A 14,836-nucleotide genomic window follows, 5' to 3' on the forward strand; every position below is an offset into this window, starting at 1 on the left:
CAATCACATGCTAATTCAAAGCATGTATAATATTTACCACGTTTAGTTTAGCCTGTAGCACTCAATAATAAGTACAGTTGAGGCTCATGTCAGTACCATTAGTATAAGTATTTAGTCATAAACCAAAGTAGTGGGCTATTTACATTTTGGACCTGATGACAGTGCTAAATGAAACATTAAGGGATCTCCAAGTTATTACAGTTCATCTTGTGGACAACATGAATGTGGGTATCGTGTCATGACAATCCATCCCATAGTTACTGAGACACTTCACTTAAAACCACAAATGTGTATCTCACGGTGGCATGAGGGGAAAAGGGGATACAAAAATGATTTGGATCCATTTTCTGGGAACCATGAATGTATGTTAAAAAGTTCATAGTAACCCATGTCATAGTTGGACCGAACTACCGACTTTGCTGTTCCATGCTGCTGCAAGTCTAAAAATACTAATCCATTAGTATTTTCAACATTTATTTGCTGTTGTTTTAACATTCATGGAAATGTTCCCATGTTTGCCCCATGGGAAATTCCCAAGATTGTATTTATATTTAAATGTTCTGGATGCGTTTCTGTGACTGACTGGCACATAAACTGTCCTCATACAGTAAACCTAACCCTTCTGGCACTCTGCAAATTCATTCAAATATCAGGTGTTATTTGTAGGCCTGCTGTGGATGTAACCACTATCTGACCTTGAGCTGGCGTGGCTGCTAATTTTCCTGCCAGTGAGCTACACTTCTAAATAAAGGATCTTTGTCTGCTTCTGTCCTATTTATCTTGAGGAAGACAGAAGTTCTGGGGAGAGGCTACTTCAAAGCACAATAACTCACCTCCACCACAGTGGGTGAGTAAAGAGGACAGGCTTGCGTGGGTTTGCTAGGTCTGCGGTCAGGTCAAGAGCATTACAAGAAATACAATCAGCATAGAAATACTGACACATAAATGTATAAAGAGACTGTTGTACCTGTCATATGTGTGTTATTGACCAGGAATTTTTAAAAAAAAGGACAAACGCACGCAAAAAACAGAGGAACGCAGGTCATTGAATAAAACACTGTTTTTTATTTACTGCCATTCCTATTGCTTCAGACAGACAAGCTGTGGCGCAGGGAGCACAGAGTGATTCAAACAAGTCAACACTACTGCCAATCTACAAACAAATCTCTCTGACAACAACAAACAGAGGCGCAGCAAAAGAAGAAGCAAGAAAAACAGCGTTTGGCAACCATTAACATCTTGGAAAAAACTTCAGAAGTAAAAAAAAAAAAAAAAAAGGAGTGCATTCTGCATTTTTAATAGTAAACAGCATCTCTATTTCATCATGAACTAGATAGAGAGAGAAATCAAAAGGGGAGGGCTGATACGCTGCTTTGACGCCGGCCCCCTTTTCCACCCTTTTTAGATTTTTTTTTTGTTGTTTGTGGATTTTGTCAGACGCGCCGGATCCTTCTCTCACTCCCTCAGATGGCCTGCAGCATTACAGGGGAATGTGGTGCTCTGCACACTTAAAGAGTAATTAAAAGCGATTGAGCAGCTGTAATTATGAGAAACTGCGGTTGTGTTCCAGGTCATTCTATCAGTGCTGCCTTTCATCAGAGCAGAGACAGAGGGGCCCTGCTGCTAGTCTCTGTTTCTCCATATGCACATCTTCAAGAACAAACAACTGACAGGCTGCCTACGGGCTCACACACACTATCACATTCATACACGCACAGCTTAATGTAGACATGTGGGAGAGTGAACGTGTACATGCACAAACACACAGGCCAACGACTGATAATATGTATATTCACATGGCTAAATGCACACACACAAACATACACATACACACTGTCACACATCAATATGGCATGAGCACACCATCACACCATGAACACGAAACAGTGCGTTCTTCATATTCTTTACTAGGTGGCATTCATAACTTTCTTATCATAATCTTTCTTTGGTCTCTCCAAGCTTAGTCCACTTCTGAACAAAAGAAAAGGGATTACACTATACACAAGTGAAGAATGCAATACCATGTCAGCAAAGTATGGGTTTTTCTTTCTTTTTTTTTACCATTCTATACTGTATTATAACACTGTGTGATAAATAGAAAGCATATATGTAAGTACTGTATGGTGACTACTGAGAATGTGTCAATCCATTGATGAAAGCATGACTGGGTTACGTGAGATTAAGTAACAGAGTACACTGAAATAATAAATAGTTACACAATGAATGCTAACACTGAACTGCAGGTTCCACATATGTTTTGTTAGACCGTTGTAACACTACTAGCTTGTTGCTAAGCCGGTGTTGTTAGCATGTTACCAAAGTACTCTTCTGGTTCTAGTGTAATCTGGTTTCCTTCCAGCCAAATCCGAGCTAAGGTGGCTGAGATGCTGGGGTCAGATGGGGCAGAGGAGGGTGGAGTGGGAGGGGTGGGGGTGTAGATGCCCCACTGAAAAGGAAATCAATCTTGGTGCAATTACAACAGAGATGTCTTCAGTGGTTTGTCCCCACAGCCAATGTGGGGACCATTCAGAAAAGCTGGTGGGTCTTTCTTTCTTGACCTTCTTCCTCATTTCATCTATCCATACTCTACATCCTGTTGGAGAGGAAAAAAGAAATAGGCAATGGTCAAAACATATGCTTTTTTCTCCATTTTTATCAAATGTGAGACTTGGACATGAGGTCTCCTGTGTGTAACTGCAAGCTTACCAAGTCATCAAAATACCTGTTGACCTAGAGGGCCCAGGATATACACACTAATTAACTTCATGAAGGCTAATATACTGATCACTCTAAATGCCAACTCTACTGAGGTTCACTAGATTTACTTTTAAAGTTTGTGACAGGACACGCAGGGTTTGGTCAGTGTATATGTAAAGTAAGTATGACAGCAGGTGTTTTGTCTCTGTACATTAAAAGTCAAAGTTAGTACAAGCAGTTTTGGAGACTTGAGCAGACTGAGCATCTCGCAAAGCTGAAAAATGTATACTGATTTTGGAGAAGAAGGTAAAATGGTTGTGGTCATTCACCATTATTTATTTAGTTGTTTATTTTTCATACTCCTTTTGTGGCCCCACAGTGGTCTGACAATAAGAGGCCCTTTGGGTTGCTTATGCCTTGGGCCAGCTTCGTGGCAAATATCACTTGGTATGCACAACATGCAAAGTAATGTCTACATTTCTTATTCGACCCTTCACACATTGGTGTGTAAATAATTACATTAGTATTCCTGTGTTTGTGTGAGTTTATATGAGAATAAATGCATTACTCAGTTATAATAAAATGGAATAATAATAATACGCATTAAAACATGGGTAAATAATGAATTAACAAGTTAACCACCTGTGAATTAATGCAGGATGCTTGGGCTATTCATACATCCAACATGTACAAGGACAAATTTCAACACTTCACCTCCAGAGCAGCGATTCCACTCGGTTGATGATGTCAGCCAGGTCAAAGGGCAGCGGCATGTTGGGATCATCCACACCCCAGAAGGGTCGGTCCACTGGAGCCTGCTCAGGGGGTAATGACTGGGCCAGAGTCGAGTGGCACCTGAGGTGACAGGACACAGGAACAGACACACCCATTAACTCCTTCCTCTCATCAAAACCAACTGGTAGGCATGAACTGGCATTAGGACATGCAACTCAGGCCACTCCAAAAATTTTACCCCCAAGCATTTTTTATTTTGGAGATCATGACACGACTTTTCTGGTAACATTTGCTATGTCATGTAAATGATTTCAAAGCCTTGTTTCATTATCCTGCTATACTTAAAATGACACTGTGAACCCAGAATGTTCCTTTTGATACCCACACACAGTTACTAGTGCTGGCTGAGGGATTGTAATAGGGGAGGGATAAACACATACTTTATCTTTCTATAGTGACCGTTGTGTGTTAACCTGTCCATAAATATACAATGGGTATTATGTATTTGAACAGGAAACAGTTGGCTTGTGTGCTTCCTCTTCTTTTTTATGACTCCTAATAACACCGGGCCCGATTAGACCGTCAAAAATATGAGTGCATTGTCCCTCTGTGCAAAGGACACTGAAAGGACTTTTAATTTCTTGTTACAGATGCTTCAGATTTGTTTTCTCCTGAAGATATTTTAAGGATATTTGAATAATTGATCTTAATGCAACTTGTACTTCCTGGCTCTGACAACAATGCTTTAAAACATTCAAGCCAGCACAGCTGACTGAGCTGAGATAGTGGCACAAAATGATGTGCTAGAAAAGTATGTACTGTATGTCTAAAGCCATAAATGGCCATCACAGTGTGAAGCTGACACCATATCATGTATCATGCTTAATGTCCCATCCATTACACACATACAGGCACACACAGTAGGATGCTTTCACAAGAACATCACTCTCTGTTGTTGAACCAGGACAGGCAGCTGGAAATTCACATTTTCATCTCACTGAGTCATTTCTATATGATTAATAATCTGGGGTTGGTTGCAATTCCTACAGTGTTTGGAACCCCCACAGACCTTAGACACATCTTTTGTCAGACCATTGTAAATATTTACTGCACTGAATTGGTGTTGCTCTCTGCTGTCACTGTAAATCTGCCCTTTCTCTGCCTCTTGACAGACGAGAGTAACCCTTGACCTGGAGGTGCAAGAGGGAGAGGTGGAGGATGGCATTTGTATGTCGTGTGTGTAGTGTGTGCTTGTGAGTGGTGGCCCAAGAATTTCCTTCTAGTGCACCACAAGGCTAGTTACAGTATACTCCCCACTCAGTCATTATGCCAGGGTCTGTCATGTCATATCTCTTTACCCTATCCACAGCCTAAAAAACCTCAAATAGCCCCCCTCACACACAGACACATGACCACCACCACCTTGTGGCCAATGGCTAAAGGAGGGAATGGAGAGGATAGAGAGGGCCAAAGAGAAGGAAATGGGGGTCAGCTCTGGGTGAGGGGATGCTAACGTTGTCAGGGGACAGCCGTGGGGGCTGCCGCAATTTGTGGTTATATATCTTCGCTGGAGCCTCTTAATGTTTGACTGCTGGCTCTCAGCCTAAGTGCAACATTTTGGTGCGGTTACCCCTTTAAAGAGCTGCTGCATTATGGTGGTGAGTAGCATTAACATCCACAGTTCCAATATATCTTCTGTGCTCTGGATCAGGGCCTGATAATAGCATCTGTTAACATGCACTAAGTACCATTATGTAGCACATCACTTCATAAATAATACGATTAGGCGACCTTGGGGCTTTGTGACGAGCCGTGTGTTTAAATGTTCTCATCATTTATTTAGGGTGTGAATTAAAGGAAGCGCCACTTCAGAGAAGGAGGAGGAGGAGGGGGAGGAGGAGGACATGGCTGGCATACAGAGTGTGCAAGAGAGAGAGAGAAAGAGAGAGCAAACTGGCCCAAACAGTACACAGTACACAGTACACACTCCCACACACTGTGTGGTTCTGCTGACATCAGCTTGAGGACACCATAGGCCAAGAGAACACAGACCTTTGATTTGGCCTGATTAAGTATTAATGCAGTAAAGCTATGAGAAAAAAAAAAACGCTCTCCTCTTTTCTGCTGCCCTGCTTCATAATGAAAGGCTACATTCCATATAAACCTGACCAGCCGCCTTCAACAGAGCTGCTGCATTTATCTGACAAGGGATCTTGCAACATTAGCTTGCAAACAGAAGGCTCCTGGTTTACTAGAGATATAAAAGATACCAAGACTGGAAGACTATCAAAGATAATATAGTGTAGGTAATTCAGCACACACTTTTACACAGTCTACCACTGTTCACAGAGTGACTGCTAAAATAGAACCAAACAAAAAGTCAATATCAAGCGAGGTGCCTTAAGCTCTCCAGGGCTTTCACTAGAAATTCAGTGTAAGCCACAGTGGTGTACAAACAAGGCTCACCAAAGTACTTTCCCATGGCAGAACAGCCCACCTTAAAGTTAAGGTCAAAGACAAAGAGGTGTGTATGAGGGGCTGAGGAGGGAGAGAATGTGTTTGTGAGTCCTGGCTGTTCCAAAGGATTAACCACAGACACATATTGGCTTAACTATCCCATCTGGCACTTGGTCAAGAGAGATTGGCAACACAATCACTCATTTCAATTTGTCTTGAAACCCTATAGCCTGGCAGGCCCCCACTCAAATGGTATGCTAATGTGAAATGTATCTAGGATTCTATTGCCTCTATTCCACAAAGGCCTTTCCCTCCATGTAGCACAGTGCACTCAAACTGCGGCTGGTCGGCAGCTTTTGCTGCAATAAGGGATGGAGGCCCCTTTGCGCTCAAACTAACCACTTTAGCTAAAGTGAGTGTTAATTATAGACAGGCAAAGCAGTCAATAAAAGGTTAATGTAAAAGTCAAAGGATAAATTCCTTTAAGCATTGCATCATTCCACCTTCTTCAAGACCACCACGCTGCTTGCAGGTCTCCTAATCAATACGTTTTACTGTAATGCGCTCCTCATCGATTTCCTCCCCCCCCACCATGGGTCTGGCCTCCATCACTTGGTTAAGGGAGAAGTAGAGAAACGAGTAAATAAAATTATTAACATTGGTTTCACTTTGTTGTTTCACTCGCCATCTCTCTTTGAAAGGCTTGTTTGAAGAGTGCAGGGTGGTCCAGTATCATCGCTGCCATCAGCGCCATCTCAACCATCTCAACCATCACAATCATCAGCATCATCAGCCCACTCAATGTGCGACTGGTGTGCAACTGTGTACTGTAGCAGTACACTCAAGTAAGGCCATACATTAAAAGACCCTCTGCTCTTAACAGGATGGAAATCCACCTAATAAACAACATCACTGCTTCCAACTCATGCAGTTACACTGATAAATGCACAATTGTGTTAGGCCAAGTGAAAAAGAACCCAGAGAATATAGATTTGAGACATCACTTACTACATTATTGCTACAGAAAGTCATTTGTAACCACATGGGACTGGATATCTTGAACTGCTTGAGTCTGGTTTGACATGGTGTGAGTATAAGGATGGTATCATGCTGGATGGAAAGTAGTTTGGAAGGGATTCGCATTTGTTCTTGATGTGGTTTAATATGCATATTACCCTTCTGCTGCTTCATCAGTGGGAACACCCTGTGCCTGAAATGAATATGAATGAGTATGAACAGTATTTTATCAAATCTAGACTAGTAAAAAAAAAAATCCATTTGATCCACATTACAAATTTACCTTTTAAAATCTTTTTTATATTTAACTGGCTTTAAAATATAAAACATATTAACACATAATATTTACGAATTACAGTAAAACCCAAAGACTGAAACATTTCCATGAATAGATTGTGGCTATAATTACTGAAATGAGTTGCATACTTTTCTTTGCTAATAAGAAAAGAGAGATAATAATTTTGATTAATGGGTCATTAGAAACAGGTCTTGTTTACAACCTAAACATGGGCAGTGCCTTGAGAATTGCTGTCAAAGTATGTGCCATGCCCTCTGCATTAGCTAAACCAGAACAAAAAATAAATCCTGTATAAAAGTGCCATGAACATCAATCAAACCTCCATGTCAGTTCTGAGATGAGTTATATCCTGTGTTCATCAAGGGGAGCAAAATACCTCAGATCACGTTTCCTCATGCTCTACCTACTGTACGTTTACCATAGTAGCAATCCTGTGCAGGTGGGAATGTTTATGGTTTTGGCAACCTGAGTGTCCAATAGCTGAGAATGCAATCAAATGAGTCAGGAAAAACAGGCATGGGTCCCATCAATCAGCCTGCCCCTGAAGGTAAGTCATGCAATCACGCCCCAAAGAGAGAAGAAAGAAATAAGCTTATTATCCATGTACATTTTGTATCTAACACTGCTGTGTAAGAAATGAGTGACTGAGCACATCAGTCTTTGTATGTCAAGCTGTTGTATAATGACAAAAACAGAGAGCATTTATTTACATGCTTATCTTTCTGCTGTGTTGTGCAAGATATTAGTAATGTCATGCAGAGGGCAGTGCAATAGGGAACCATTCAGAACAAGGCCCAACCTGTGAACTGTCGAGCTTTGGATCTCACCATGCGCCGCCCAAGACTCCAAGGGTCTTCCTCTCAGGGCTGTCTACATTAGAGCCTGAACAGATCAGATCTCCACTCATCATCCTAACCTCCAATTATCCCAAATCATTCAGCAATAAATTTACAGTTGTGCAAAATGTGAGTCAGCCAACAATAAAGCCGGACCACATCTTAACTGTTTCCTCAGGATCAATCAAATGCTGTTGTGTCTGCAGACAGCTGCTGACTGTACAGTTTGCGGCTGAGTGAGGTGCGCATTTGTAGAGCAAAGAACTGAGAGGGGGATGGCGCCAACATCAAATGCATGACATACTGTATGTTCCTTTCATTTTGACTCCTTCTAAGGAGTCTAGGCTAATAAAACTAACATCTGATACACATTTTTTTCCTTTAATTAATGGCTATAGAAACCACGCAATAAATTCATTAGCAAGAGAGGGCGTAGGAGATGAAGTGCTCCATGGTGTTTTCATCACCCACCATGTCTCTGCTGCTGCTGCTGCTGCTAGGAACAATGAGTCTGCCAAAGGCCATGGGTTCCTTTGAGTGGGGCAGCCCCTTCCTTAGACTCTTGAGGGCTTCTTCTTGCCAGCTGCAGTCTGGGCTCCTAATTAAACCACATTAAATCAAATAAGACTCAATATTGGCATCTCCAGCCAGTTGGGAACACAGGACCCCAAGTTTTCTTCAGGTCCATGTACTATATGCAGAGTTAGTATCTATGGCAGAGATGTATAAGGTTTGTTGTACCTGCACATGTGGGCTGGCTGGCTGCTCCAAATTGGAGAAAAAGAAAAATATGCACAAAGCTTGGTAGCCTCAAAGTAGCCTACATAATTGAAGGGAATAAAAAACTATTTCACTTTGTAAGTGCAAAGGAGGCAAGCCCCTGAACTATAGCTACTGCTCTCAAAAACCAGGTGGATGTCCATTAGGTGCTTAACAGCATAACAAATTACTGAACACCTTGGCCTACCCCTTCTCCTCCTCAGGCTATGGGATGGAATGTGGCCTGATGTCAACACAGATGCAAAATTTACGAGCAGACAACTATCGTTCAAATGCAATCAGGTTCTAATAAAAAAAGAGGCAGGAAAAGGCCAAACAGATTGGACCCTCCTGGCCATTTACTCTTCTGACAAGAGGTGGAGAGGCAGATCACCCCCTAAGGCTCTGCTTCTATATTAGTGTGTAAATGTAGTATGAGAGTTAGAGGAAGAGTCAGAGAGAGACAGCGAGAGAGCATGCTTGTATGCATTTGAGTGGAAAAGAGAATTTGTGTGTCCGTGAGTTGACTGGTGAGGAATGGGGAGGGCAGCAATGGCACTGGACCTACTAGCCGCTTGTGCCAGGCTAAAAGCTAAAGGCTAGTCCAACGGAAGCAGCTGGCTTGAAGTTTAATATAGTAAAAACATTAAAAATATTAGAACGAGGAACTGAAAGGACAACACTAAGCAGGGACAGATGCCTAGCTCATCATAACAACCCTCTCCATCATAGCCCCAAATGAACCACACATGGCCAAATGCCAAAGTGAAACATCATGATATATACAGGCAAAACTAATTAGAGGTGCTTCTAAAGAGACAATGAAGTTTTTCTTGACCATGCTGTTTATTTACAGAGTCCAGGAGAGAAAATGGAGCAATAAGAGAAAATGTTTTCAAGAGAAAGCAGGTTATGAGTCTGCGAGTGATTGTGCTTTTTCACACTGCAGCGTTTAAAGGCTGTAAATCTGCTGTTAGGGAGTCTTGTTTTGCCTTGCTGTGGCGTCGGGAGCACTAACTCTTTGTTTGCCATGGCAATGGCACACCACTGCTATGAGAGGTTGTTGTTCTGAGTGTTCTTGTAAGACAGTCATTTTTTAAACCCTCATCCCTCCCCTCAGTCACATGCCCCCTCCCTCCTGGGTAAGTGTCAGTGCCTTGTGGGCATCATCTGAATGGTGCAATAATGTTAGTGATGGATGAGGCTTGCCTTAACAGCCGAGGTTGTGGATGACACCTGACCCCAGTCACATGATAGGGTCGATCCAACATGGGCACAATTCCCACCTGTCTTCAGGTGACAATGGTGGGGTCAAGCTGGCCCAGCTAATTATAGTCTATTGTAACTTCAATTGCCTGGTTACAAGTCATCTTTCTAGCTCCAGGGAATGTGGTGTTAAGTTATGAAGTCTTTGTGCTAAACTGTGACACAGAAGCTTTAAACTGTTGCACAACAGTTATTGGGTTTCACAAACGTGTATATTAATCTGCTTTATGAGGAAGAAGAAAGAGACAATGAATTTGTTGTTCCCTTAACACAAACAACTCTTCAAGAGCAGTAACAGCAGTACCAAGCTATTCTGTGAACAAATATAAAACTAAGGTCAAACAGCATAAATCATAGCATTATGGTTTGTCAGGATGAGGTCACGTAACAGGCTCAGTAAACCAGTAAATGTTAAGCCCAATAAACTGGACAGGTTCAGGTGTATGCTATAAAATGAAGTTGAATTTCAAAAAACACTGATGTGTGGGGCACAGGATCATACTTATAATAATAATTCACAGATCGTTTTGGTGACCCCAACCTTTTTTCTAGTGCCAGAAAAAAATGTGCACCTTTTTACAGAAAATATGACCTAATAAGATCACAGGCAAATTGCAATTATTCTTTTAGACATTCTTTTAGTCTAATTTCAATAGGGCTCTTTTTTCTGTTAACTTCTGAATGAACAAACAAAGGAGTGGCACACATTCTGTTGTTCACATTCTGACAGGCACCTACAATACGTTAACAAGTAAAACCATCATTATACATTCTGCTTACGGCGGAGGATTAACTAACTCAGAGTATCTGGTTGTATAAGTTGCAAAGAAGTCCCAAACTCAGTGAAGATTCTTATCCAAACTTGAGAGAGGCCTACAGTACATATAGTATTTGTAGCACAGTATGCAAGTTTTATCTGCATTCATGTGTGTATGTGTGTATGCTGTGTCCATGCCAGAAAAGTGCTTTCCGCCAGGTGTTTGAACTTCTGCATCACCTGGTGTTCCTGCTGTGTGAACATGAGTTTTGTTTCACCCTATTAAGTAAACAGTGTAATTAAATGGTCTTAGCATTTAAAACGCTGTGAACAGCCAGCAATTTGCTTGGAAGAGCAGCCAGGTTAGGCCCTGAGGCGCTGCACTGAACAGGATGCAAAGCGTGCACACAGCGAGCCAGGGAACACAGTATAATGGCATGTGTGCATGGGTGGGTATGAGTACATACAATAAGCACCTATCTATGTAAATTAGTTGGAACGCGTGTTTGTGTAGCGTGTGTGTAAATCACTCATTGAAAGTTCTGGGTGTTGAAAAAAAGCTGTTTGTGGTCTAACAGGTTCCTCGCAGTGTTTTGTTTGTAGTGACAACATCAAGACTTGCAATGCCACAACTGTAATACCAGCACATCTGAGGACAGTATTTTGTAGAACCGATCCCTTTGTCTATCGTGCCACAAGCACTGTTCATATTAAACCCGATGTGAGTAAAAGGTGCAAATATTTTTGCAGTTTGCAGCCCTACTCTGTTGGACCCTGTAGTAGCGCAGGGTAGTTTTCATTGTTTAGTCAAGAAAAGGGTGTCAAAGGCTTAGTTGTTTGCCACTAAGACAACAATAAAATAACAGCCACAAGCAGAGCTCAGCATAATAAAAACAAAGTGATTACAAGTGATGTGGTGACAGTTATCAGCTCTCTCCATTAGTTTCTTCTCTTAATATTTTTTCACTTGAAAACATCTCAGCTCTGTGCTGCCTATTCCAGCGAGGGTGCTTCTTACTAAATTCTCTGCTGTTACTGCTGATCCAGGGTCAGCTGCTGGGAGAAAGAGAGGGATAACCTCTTTCTGAGCCCCATAGTAGCCCAGATGGCTGCACAGAAGCTCTGATCCAAAAACTAGCTTACAACTCAATCACTGTGGTCACATCTCCAAGTCGACAGTTTAACCCTCTTCGATGTCAGCCAAGGTCACAGATGCACACTTGAGAGGCAAAAAGAGCCAGGAGTGAAGTGCTGCCAGAGTTGAAGGAATTAGATCCAGGCTGAGTGGCCTTCATCTGGCTAAGCCTGGTAAGCAGCAAGACTAACAGGCTGAGGCGCAGTGGTTTTGGTTTGTAGATGCACACGTACACACACACTGACGCACACATAAACAAGGAGGTAAACACACACTTACATAGTCTTTCTCTCACACACGTGCACACACACATAGAAGGACTCTGAGGGCTACAGATGGTGTGCCCTGGGCGTGGTCACTGGGGCTCTGAATGAGCTACAACCCCAAATCAGAAAAAGTTGGGACAGTATGTAAAATCTAAATTAAATCTAAAAATAGTGATGTGTAAATCATCTGTGGCCTGTATTACATTGAAAACAATACAGCAGCACATTATGTGATGTGATACGTCATCAGTTTTATTCTCTGTTCAAAATAAACAGTCACTTCAGTTCTGATGCTGCAACACGTTACGAAAAAGTTGGGATGGTAAAGTATTTAACACGGTGTGATGTTGCCATTCCATTTCACAACATTTATAAGATGTTTAAGGGCTGAGGACACCAAATGATTAAGTGTGTTAGGTGTCATTTTGTCCCATTCTTCCTGCAAACAAGTCTTAAGGTGCGCAACAGTCCTGGGTCTTGTTGACAACAATTTGCATTTCAAAATGCATCACACATTCTCTACTGGGGACAGGTGGGGACTGCAGGCAGGTCAGTCCAGTACTCACACCCTTTTCCTTTTCCTCCAGGCCTTGGTAATGTGCAATATGAGGTTTTGCATTGTCTTGTTGAAATATGCACAGGCGTCCCACAGTAGATGTGTCCACAGTGTGATGGTCCATCCCAGATGCCTCCGAGCCCACAGCAGTCGACTACGCCTATGGCCACTGTTGACATAGGGCTTCCTTTTGGCACAGTACAGTTTACGGATGTAACTACGTATTGTAGTGCCTGACACAGAGGTGCCAAAGTAATCCTGAGTCCATGTGGTTATATCACTTATAGAAGAGTGATGATTCTTGTCAGAGTGCCATCTGAGGGAATGGAGAGCATGGTCATCAAGCTTAGGCTAGTGCCCTTTACACACTGAAGTCCCTTCAGATTCCTTGAATCTTTTAATTATGTTATGCACCATAGAGGATGACATACCCAAATCCCTTCCTATCTTCCTTTGAGGAACATTTTTTTAATATTTCAGTAATTTTCTCACCCATATGTTGGCCAACTGTTGGTCCTCGGCCCATCTTTGGGCTCGGCTTTTCCTGGATGCCACTTTTGTACCAAATCATGATGCAGTCACCTGTTGGCATCACCTGTTTCAAATGGAATCACCATTTCATTGTTTTACCTCATTACTGGCCCTGAAATGCAACCACACACATAGAAGGACTCTGAGGGCTACAGATGGTGTGCCCTGGGCGTGGTCACTGGGGCTCTGAATGAGCTACAACCCCAAATCAGAAAAAGTTGGGACAGTATGTAAAATCTAAATTAAATCTAAAAATAGTGATGTGTAAATCATCTGTGGCCTGTATTACATTGAAAACAATACAGCAGCACATTATGTGATGTGATACGTCATCAGTTTTATTCTCTGTTCAAAATAAACAGTCACTTCAGTTCTGATGCTGCAACACATTACGAAAAAGTAGGGATGGTAAAGTATTTAACACGGTGTGATGTTGCCATTCCATTTCACAACATTTATAAGATGTTTAAGGGCTGAGGACACCAAATGATTAAGTGTGTTAGGTGTCATTTTGTCCCATTCTTCCTGCAAACAAGTCTTAAGGTGCGCAACAGTCCTGGGTCTTTGTTGACACAATTTGCATTTCAAAATGCATCACACATTCTCTACTGGGGACAGGTGGGGACTGCAGGCAGGTCAGTCCAGTACTCACACCCTTTTCCTCCACAGCCAGGCCTTGGTAATGTGCAATATGAGGTTTTGCATTGTCTTGTTGAAATATGCACAGGCGTCCCACAGTAGATGTGTCCACAGTGTGATGGTCCATCCCAGATGCCTCCGAGCCCACAGCAGTCGACTACGCCTATGGCCACTGTTGACATAGGGCTTCCTTTTGGCACAGTACAGTTTACGGATGTAACTACGTATTGTAGTGCCTGACACAGAGGTGCCAAAGTAATCCTGAGTCCATGTGGTTATATCACTTATAGAAGAGTGATGATTCTTGTCAGAGTGCCATCTGAGGGAATGGAGAGCATGGTCATCAAGCTTAGGCTAGTGCCCTTTACACACTGAAGTCCCTTCAGATTCCTTGAATCTTTTAATTATGTTATGCACCATAGAGGATGACATACCCAAATCCCTTCCTATCTTCCTTTGAGGAACATTTTTTTAATATTTCAGTAATTTTCTCACCCATATGTTGGCCAACTGTTGGTCCTCGGCCCATCTTTGGGCTCGGCTTTTCCTGGATGCCACTTTTGTACCAAATCATGATGCAGTCACCTGTTGACATCACCTGTTTCAAATGGAATCATCATTTCATTGTTTTACCTCATTATTAGCCCTGAAATGCAACTGTCCCAACTTTTTTGGAATGTGTTGCAGCATCAGAATTGAAGAGAATAAAACTGATGAGGTATCACATCAAATAATGTGCTGCTGTATTGTTTTCAATGTAATGCAGGAGACATATGATTTACAAATCACTGCTTTCAGTTTTAATTTTGATTTTACATACTGTCCCAACTTTTTCTGATTTGGGGTTGTAGTTTTTGATCCATTGTGATAGCTGCCATGATGTAGGC

General features: G+C 42.0%; 1 protein-coding gene across 4 annotated transcripts in view; it reads right to left on the reverse strand.

The window, feature by feature from the left end:
• Window positions 1-1,070: 1,070 nt before the first annotated feature.
• Window positions 1,071-14,836, reverse strand: part of fto (FTO alpha-ketoglutarate dependent dioxygenase) — a 131,824-nt gene continuing 118,058 nt past the window's right edge. The window contains exons 10-11 of one of the 4 annotated variants that reach the window (XM_020592459.1): window positions 3,412-3,552; window positions 1,071-2,593 (exon numbers count right to left, since the gene is read on the reverse strand). In XM_020592459.1, coding sequence (XP_020448115.1) covers window positions 2,394-2,593; window positions 3,412-3,552 — 341 coding nt within the window. In that variant the 3' untranslated portion in view covers window positions 1,071-2,393. Of the gene's footprint in view, window positions 2,594-3,411; window positions 3,553-8,579; window positions 8,639-14,836 lie in introns of those variants that run through there. The other 3 variants (XM_020592462.1, XM_020592463.1, XM_020592460.1) reach the window with 3 other exon arrangements.

This window comes from Monopterus albus, unplaced genomic scaffold (assembly GCF_001952655.1).
Source record: "Monopterus albus unplaced genomic scaffold, M_albus_1.0 scaffold17.1, whole genome shotgun sequence".
In the NCBI taxonomy this organism is placed as follows: domain Eukaryota; kingdom Metazoa; phylum Chordata; class Actinopteri; order Synbranchiformes; family Synbranchidae; genus Monopterus; species Monopterus albus.